Source organism: Xenopus laevis, chromosome 2L, assembly GCF_017654675.1.
Source record: "Xenopus laevis strain J_2021 chromosome 2L, Xenopus_laevis_v10.1, whole genome shotgun sequence".
Taxonomy (NCBI): Eukaryota; Metazoa; Chordata; class Amphibia; order Anura; family Pipidae; genus Xenopus; species Xenopus laevis.
The window spans coordinates 75,405,728-75,415,392 of NC_054373.1; the positions used below are offsets into that span (position 1 = coordinate 75,405,728).

A 9,665-nucleotide genomic window follows, 5' to 3' on the forward strand; every position below is an offset into this window, starting at 1 on the left:
ATCTACTGGTGTACAGTAGCTCCAAACAAACACCATAACCCTTAGCGCTCATGCAGAGAGCACTCATGCAGGCGATGTTCTGCCCCTCACAGCAATCGTACTAGGGACAGTCTCCCTCTGAAAATCATACGATCGGCAATACACGCAGAGATATTACCCGCAGCCGACAGAAATCTTTTAACCTGGCCGATCGACCAAACGACCGATCTCTGCCGGACGTAAAATGTCGGGACTCCACACACGGTCTAAAAATCGTACGAATCGTTGTTTCGTACGATCAGATCTTTAAGTCTATGGCCAGCTTAACTTGCGTGTCTTCTTGATGTATAAATTAGGAGATGGGGGTGGGACAGGAGGACTCCTAAGTGCCTTCCCGACCCTCCCGATTATAAATACAGCACAGACAAATGCAGCCAATTCTGTTTTCATGGATCCAGCCGCAGGTCTCTGTGCGCGGATTTTGGAGCTGTCTTAATTCAACTAAACTATAAGGCATGCCACAAAAACACAAGCAAAGCAACGTTGACAAATGTTAAAGTCTGCAGCAGATGAGGGTTTGTAAATTAGTGAATTAGTGTGATGTCATCTGATTACTTTGTTTTTCTGAGCAAAGCTGATAAAATATTAACACTCTTACATTCATATATCAATTCTGACCACCTAGGGAGTAGAAAGTTAAGCCTTTTAAGCAGCATTTCACCAATCATGCAACATCAAGTATACACAAAGCCTTCAGAAACCAACAGTTATCTATAATATAGGCTTATAAACATGAAAAGAAAGAAGGTAAAATGTGCAGTTCATACTTATGGCTGTAGATTAGTGTAATAAAATCCAACCCATCATGGGATTATCTATATTTAAAGTCACCCATGCAGGGTATGCTCAATTTTATTTTATTTATATTTACCTTTAAATTATATTTGACCCTGATTTATCTCCAATTAAGTACATCATACTGTGCATAGTATTCACTGGTAGAAAACATCTTCAATGTTCAATCAGATGGTAACACACAGTAGGACGCACCCAAGGTACCAGGGCCACATTGGCATATAATATAGATATCCCCACACAGGTATTAAAAGTGTTTTGTTACACTCAGGCCGTCATCAGGAAGTTGTTTATATCTTTGTATATAACCAGCACCCAGGCATTTCCTTTGTTTATTGGTGCACTAGCTCTGAATTTGTGTGTGTATATATATATATATATATATATATATATATATATATATATATATATATATATATATATATATATATATATATATATATATATATATACACACACACATAACTAGATAGGTGCACTCAGATAGCCATGGTGATGCCTAGGTGCTGGAACAAAAATATATATATATATATATTGTGTGTGTGTGTGTATATATATAATATATATATATATATATATATATATATATATATATATATATATATATATATATATATATATATATATATATATATATATACACATATATATATATATATATATATACACACACACACACACACACACACACACACATAACTAGATAGGTGCACTCAGATAGCCATGGTGATGCCTAGGTGCTGGAACAAAAATATATATATATATATATATATATATATATATATATATATATATATATATATATATATATATATATATATATATATATATATATATATATATATATATATATATACACAAAAGCCATGAATATCTTCTAAATGATATCCTTTTAAATGGTGACTAGTGATGTCATCAGTTATAAATGATGTGAGTAGTGATGTCAATTCTGTCATGACTCACTGAAACTTGTGTATTATAATAAATAAAGTACCCCCTGTTGCAAAATATGAGAATATTAAAAGTTACCCTGGAGTTCAGCCACGTGTTTTTATATGGTCATGAAACTGCTCGATAACTTATAATATCCTTATAATTTTGGATATGTTTCGGTCTGTATCGAAGACCTTTCTCAAGACCATGGTCTTGAGAAAGGTCTTAGACATAGACCGAAACATCGAGCTGCTTTTTAATGTGTACGTGTGCATATGCATATATGTGTGTGTTTTCCGAAGTCGTCCAAAGTTTCCTAGTGAGGCAACTTCGAAGTGCCGCGAGTGCAGCCCCGCTGTGGATTTTTCATCATAGCCTGTGGGAAGGAAGGGGAAGGTAGTTCGGGGAGATTGTCGCTCCAAAAAAGAGACGATTTGTCACCGGCAATTAATCTCCCTGAATTGCTGCATGTGTCTCTGCACTAAGGGTCAGGCCACAAAGGGCGTTTTGGGGAGAGTTGGTCGCCTGGCGACTAATCGGCTCGTTTTTGCGGCGACCAATCTCCCCAAACGCCTTCCCTGAATCTGCGCTGGCTAAAATTAAAAAATGCCGGCGCAAATCACATGCATCAATTCGATTTTCGAAGTCGCCCAAGTTGCCTCATGAGGGTTGCAAAAACGTGGCGATTAGTCGCCAGGCGACCAAATCTCCCCAAAACGCCCCGTGTGGACTAACCCTAAAGGAAAGAAAGTGTGACACCAAATTAATATTCCATTACTGCTTTATAATTAAAAAAAACTTTAAAAAAATGAAAACTTATATTTAAAGATTATCCAGCATAAACTCCATTATGCTCATGTTGTGCTTTTAATAGAGGAATAAACACAATGCGAGAGAGCCAGAAGGAATGCATAATGCTATTTTTGCTGAAGGAGGAAAAAACACTTGCAGCTCTATCCAAGTGAATGAGATTTTACCTATGTTGCAATTATGAGCCAAATGGCGAAAAAACTCACCCAGTGATAAAATTGACTTGGGTGCGAGGACCCAAGTTCAACTCTTAAGGGTGAGATATAATAAACCACGTAATGCAAAATATGTATCTCATTCAATATGGAAATGCTTGCCCTCACTGATGATGGGGGGTGGCTTGGGTGCAGCCCCCGAACCCGTAGCTTGGGGTGAATTGTAAAAGTAGATGTGAAGAAAGGCACGCACTCCTGCGACCACCAAGTTTGTAAAAATTGGATCTTTATTCCAATAGTAAAAACAAACGTCCTGACGTGTTTTGTATCCAAAGATACATAGTCATAGGCCATTAGATACAAAACGCGTCAGGACGTTTGTTTTTACCTGCGGAATAAAGATCCAATTTTTACAAACTTGGTGGTCGCAGGAGTGCGTGCCTTTCTTCACATCTATTTTTGCTGAAAGCAATATTCTCAGACAAAAACTGCTACATAGTACTCAAGAACGAATACAAAATCCACTCTAAAGGTTTCCAAGAAAGATTGTTCGTTTCAATACACATGTGTAGAGCTGAATCGCCAGATATACAGGTAGAAATAATAGAATTCTACCTGTTCTATCTGACGACTCAGCACTAACAATGGCGGGTGCCTATCAAAATTTTCAGCCAAGCTCGATTGATGAACCGACCGAAATCTTCAGCCAATATCGGTTGGCTCATTTCCCACCATACACGCACCGAATATCGTACGAAAAATTTTTTTGTACGATATTATCTGTGCGTCTATGGCCACCTTAAGACCTGGGCCCCCATTAAGATATAAATATTGTAAGACTTGACTAAAAGCATCCATCAGGGGCATAATAAGATCCAGTACATGCCGAACGATACTTGTTTTTTTTCCACTGAAAAATTTAATTCATTCTGGATCTAATTTCAAGGTTTCTACTGAAAATCCACAGCCTCTGCCAGACTCACCACTTATTTACAGAAAAAGATACCTTAAAGAATTTTGAAAATGTTCTTATGAAGTAAGTAAAGAAAGACGTAAGTTAAACAAGATGTCTAAAGCTGTTTTATGTGTCCATAATTAAATACCATGCAGTCTCTTCATTTCTCTTTAGAGAAAGCAGACAGGTCTTTTAAAACTTAAATTTCTAAGCATCTTTACCCTGCAGCAATTTAAGCCTGCCAGGAGAACCAGTCTTTCAGACCCTGCTCTAGCTGTTCTTGGGGAAATGGATAGATTGACTAATAAAAGAAAAATTAGATTGAAGTCTAAGCAATTTGCATGAAGGAACTAAGTAATCAGTTTTAACTTGATCCAGATTTTCAAACACAACACTGTCACCAAGTTATCCTACTCCTTCCCTTCACCCTCCTAGGCTTTAGCCACACGCGGGCAGAAAACCACTAGTAGAAATCCACTGGCTGATTTCTGCCCTACCAAGGGCAACAGCCTTCTCGCTCTTCTTCATTGTATCGGCAAAGAACTGGGTCTCTGCATTTTAAGCCCAAAGTTTATTCACGCCAAGCTAATTCAATGAGGAAGAGATCAGAGGCTACTGCCCACAGTAGGACAGAAATAAGATAGCGGATTTCTGCCCCCATGTGGCCCTAGCCTTCACATGCATTTTCCATAGAATCAGCATCTAATTATCACTGCACACACAGGGAAGAACTAGCCAGAAAATTACAAATGTGCAGAAAAACACACTTAAAGGAACATTTATCAGTGTTTCAAATATATTCATGGTAATCCTGTTTTAAGTAAAACCATACACTTTTTCACCCCCACATCTGCACAATTATTTTATATATGCACCCTATAGTGTGACATTAGCCTAATAGCTTCCTTCATTGCCAATTCGCTTACTTATTTATAATACACAAAAGGCATAATTAGCTTGTAAATAATTTCTTATAAATGTCAACGGTTATAATCAGTGCTTACTTTCTTTCACTACTCACTGAAACATGTGTGTTATAATAAATAATGTACCCCCTTTGAAAATGTGAGGATTACAATTCATTTTCTGGGTTCCATGACCTGTATAAAAGCAATTGGCCTTGTGTCTTTATATGGTCATGGAACAGCTTGCTCATAATAGCCTTATATTTTACATTAAGGGTACAGTACTCATTACATATTGCATATTACATAGTGCAGCTATTTACACAAAAATTCTCTAAATGTAATACACTGCACAAAATGCAAAATATGCACCAGAAATGAAAAAAGTTAGTCCTTTAGTTTAGTTTCCTCCTGCCGGTCCTACTTCAGTCTCTCAACTGTGGAATGCTTCATATAGGATAAAAAATGGAGAAGCGCCTTTGGCAACGGAGTCAAGCTCACCAGAAACAAAAAAAAAGGGAGAATAAATGGACATATAGTGTAGTATTTTTGAGACGGTAGTTTCACACCAAGTGCTTGTGTGTAGAATTTATATTGTGTTTTATTAATTCCCCTTTTCCAGATTCCCCTTTATTTTAGTCCTCCACTTCGGGGGCTGTGGAGGACTAAAATAAAGGGGAATCTGGAAAAGGGGAATTAATAAAACACAATATAAATTCTACACACAAGCACTTGGTGTGAAACTACCGTCTCAAAAATACTACACTATATGTCCATTTATTCTCCCTTTTTTTTTTTGTTTCTGGTGAGCTTGACTCCGTTGCCAAAGGCGCTGATTCATTTCTTATCCTATATAGTGCAGCTATTGCATGCTTGGCAATAGCTGCCCTATTTGGTAATTAATGTACCCCCAGAGTAAAATATAAGGTTATTTGCAGCAGCAAAATAGAATGTGGTGCAGGGACAGAAAGTAGTCAAGCGACAGGTGAATGGCCAGGTGTGGAGTCTGTTAATTTATATTCCAATGAGGGGTCTTTATTAAGTGCATGAAAAACTTATAAAAGCCCTGAAAGTGGCAGCCTATATGGGTTATTAAAGGACATGTCAACCCCCACATCAAGAATTTATTCAGTAAAAAGCCTAATTACATTCTTCACATACCGAGTATTCCAGTCCTTCAAAAGCAATTCACTAAGAAGCTTAGTTGATTTAAGCTTTCTGCTTCTTTCCTCCACGATCTGCCTCTCTCCCCCCTCCCTTCTGAATGAGCGCTGCTGTTTGGCGATATGCATATGCGCACTTTATCTCAAACAATCTAGCACATGCGCGATAGAGGGGAATCGGCTTCAGCTAAAACTTTCAGCCGCGTCATCAGTGACCTGGATACACGCCTATCAATTCTATCCACCAATCAAAAAAATAGCACTGGTGGTTGCTATACCGACTTCAGACTTGTAAGCTTGAACTCTCTGCTCCCCCTGCTCCTAGTAAATATTTCTTCTGCTGACTGCAGCGAGGGAGAGAGCAGAGAATTTAACTATTTCACTGCCTTTTACAACCAGGATAACCATGTAAGTGCAGCAATGCACAATACAACCAGGAAGCGTGCGACCCGGAAAAAATGGCCGCCGGGTAAATGCTTGCATCGATCGAGAAAGAACGCAGTGGTGCAGGGAGCAGGAGGGGAATTTCGAGGCGAAAGTAATGCGGTTCGGGTGGAGTTAAGGTAACCTATATAGGCATGCCAATACTGAAAAAAAGGTTGACATGTCCTTTAAAGGGATACGGTCATGGGAAAAAAAAAAGTTTCAAAACTCCCAACAGAATTCTGCACTGAAATCTGTTTCTCAAAAGAGACATGGGGCTAGACATATTGTCAGTTTCCCAGCTGCCCACAGTGATGTGACTTGTGCTCTGATAAACTTCAGTCACTCTTTACTGCTGCACTGCAAGTTGGAGTGATATCACCCCTCCCTTTCCCCCCAGCAGCCCATCAGCAGAACAATGGGAAGGTAACCAGATAACAGCTCCTTGGTAGATCTAAGAACAGCACTCACTAGTTAAATCTCCTGAAATCAAGTGATTGTGTTGAAAAAGGTTTTAATTCCTCACATTGTTATGCAATCTTTTTGTTCAACCCACTGTATTAAAGATGAAAGTCTGCAGTTCAACTGCATCTGGGTTGTTTCATTTAAAATTCATTGTGGTTATGTACAGAACCAAAATTAGAAAAAAATAGTCTGTCCAAATATTTATGGTCCTAACTGTACATTCATTACATTTTTTTATGGCTTTTAAGTTATTTTTATTGATATTGAAAGCAGTTTGTCCCATTCTATTCTCTACCTTTTGAAACAATATAACACAAGCCAACAGACTGACAGACCTATGTTGCTGGAGGAGGCTGGCTTTTGCAACATTTTTTAAAAAGTATCAGCCAGAAGTTAAGCAAATGCTGCTTTCACTAGCAATGACATTTACAAATAACTTTTAAAGCGCTAACAATTTTTAATAAAAGTATTTTGCAAAGTTGATTATAATTGTTTCCTTTTATTTGGCAAAAAAATGGTGTGCATTTTTAAGAATTTAAGATAAATGGCTACAATTCCTTTGTTATCACAGCCTGGAGGTCATTGAACAACATAGTTAAGACCATGTTATAAGTTTATATTTCAGCGTTATCTGTTCCAACTTATTCATAGGCTCATAAGCCAATGAAACACATCAGGATTGTTTCTTCTTTGAAAATCGGATGCACCAAAGTCCAACAAAACACTAAAGTAGTGTAGACAACTATCTTAAAGGGATCCTGTCATTGGAAAACATGTTTTTTTTCCAAAACGCATCAGTTAATAGTGCTGCTCCAGCAGAATTCTGCACTGAAATCCATTTCTCAAAAGAGCAAGCTGATTTTTTTTTATATTCAATTTTGAAATCTGACATGGGGCTAGACATTTTGTCAATTTCCCAGCTGCCCCATGTCATGCGACTTGTGCCTGCACTTTAGGAGAGTGTAACTGAATGTTTCTCAGTGGAACATGGGTTTTTACTAATGAGTGTTGTTCTTAGATCTACCAGGCAGCTGTTATCTGGTTACCTTCCCATTGTTCTTTTGTTTGGCTGGTAAGGGCTATTCCACACGGGGAGATAGCGACGCGTTTGCGGTCGCGGCGACAAAGCGCCGCGACAGTCGCCGCGACCGGCGCAGGCGACAGTTTTGTATGGGCGCCTATGTAAAAACGCCTGTGCTAACCACACGAGGCGATGCGCTTTTCAACAGTTGCCTGAAAAAGCCTGGCGAGGCATTTTCCCTGATCCTTGTGCCTGCATACAGACTCATTGGCCCCTACAAACAACCAACCTTTCTTACACTGCTGTATAATATGTTTACCACCACTACATACAGGAAGTACAGATGATGTAAATATTAACCTGCCAGAATAACGTTTATCGGATATACATTTAATTACACACAAATTAAATAAGGTACCCGCTCCTCTGTATTGCATAGAAAGTACATATTGCTACTATTCACAACGCTTATAAAATACTGTATTGAGGTCACCATTAAACATAACGACGCCACAATATATTGCTCTGATCCTGGGAACTCCCGTCATCCCCCACAGCTTGAAAGCTGCAGCTGAGATAACATGTTTATACAGGTTGGAACATTAGCTTACTATGACGATCAACAAGCAATTGTAGGAATACTCACAGGCTGGTGATACCCTCTGGCAGTGGTGCTGCGGGGAGTCGAGCCAGCCTTCTCCGACTACAATCCAAAAGCCGCCCCTCGCACACACAAGGAGATGGGCAAGAGGGATCTTGGGCCGCCGTCGCCGCCAGCACCAGGAGGAGGATCCCCGGGCCGAAGCATAAAGCAGCCGCCGCCATGTTCTATTCCTCAGGACGCTCACGCAGAGCTTCCCGAACGTACGCTGAAATCTAATACTGCCAGCGCTCGAAGTTCCTCCAGTCTACAATTACTTTTGCAAGCAAAATCTTAATACCATCACCGAAGCAGTATACCGACACCCAGATACCTCACCGATTTGTCGTCAGTTCTGCTGCTCCCGTACGTCGCCGTGTCGAGTAGACACGTAAGGCAAGCGTAGTCGCCATTTTGCTTTTGGGCAAAACAAAGATGTTTCACTTACAAATTACAATCACGTTGAACTGTGGCCTTTGTTGTATCAAAATCTTCGTTTTCTGTTTGTATTAAGTTTGTTTTTGATATATTCGAAATCACGTAGAAAGAGGAAAAATGGAGTGAAAATAAAACTAATTTCGGACATCATAAAAACTGGCCTATGTGAATATTAGAAATCAGCAGAAGTTCCATAATCAAATAGAGGCTATTCGGTCGGGGAGCTTCTGATGAATTCTAATGTTGCCATATTTTACATATAAAAGAATTCCAAGCTTACAAAGCAGCTTCCTTTGCATTTAATGTGTGCCACTCTGGTATTAAATTAATATAGTTCATTAAAACAAATGACAAACATAAATGCAATCTGGTTATTCATATTATATTTTATGTCTGAGGCCTAGTAATTGTCTTTTGTCCAGGTGAAAACTGCTTGTCCAGATTCCAAATTAGGAAATCTGAACAGGACTCCGAAGTAAATGACGTGGCGATCAGCAAATCATCAATTCTGTGTTATAGCCACACCCCCTGACATCACTGACCCACCAATGAACTGTCACCACCGCTTAGGGTTGTCACCTGGCCTGTAAAAATGATGGCTAATCCCAATGTTATTAATAGGGAAAAAAGATAAATATATAGGAAGGCCGGTATTTTCTTCCAGAAAAGGTGGCAACCCTACCACCGCTGCCCCCCACATATCAATGACCCAGGCCACCCCTGAAACATCATGTCACGACCGGCACCCAATACCAGAACAAGTGCCAAGCACCCTGGTCTCGGCTCGGCTTCACCAGTTGGGCTTCGGGAGGAGCCCTCAGCTTACGTGGGTGCCACCTGGACTTAACGAGGGGTGCAAGGCGAGATGTTCTGGTTGGCAAATGGGCACGGCTGTTAGCAAAGTCTTTTGGGCCGAAGGTCAC

At 39.5% G+C, this 9,665-nt stretch overlaps 1 protein-coding gene across 2 annotated transcripts in view; it reads right to left on the bottom strand.

Annotated features, from left to right (window-relative positions):
• The window catches only part of lrig2.L (leucine-rich repeats and immunoglobulin like domains 2 L homeolog), a 49,995-nt gene extending 40,934 nt beyond the window's left edge, over nt 1–9,061 (bottom strand). For both annotated transcript variants that reach the window (XM_041582070.1, XM_018246600.2), the window contains exon 1: nt 8,311–9,061. In XM_041582070.1, coding sequence (XP_041438004.1) covers nt 8,311–8,489 — 179 coding nt within the window. In that variant the 5' untranslated portion in view covers nt 8,490–9,061. The remainder of the gene's footprint in view (nt 1–8,310) is intronic.
• Nucleotides 9,062–9,665: the final 604 nt, after the last annotated feature.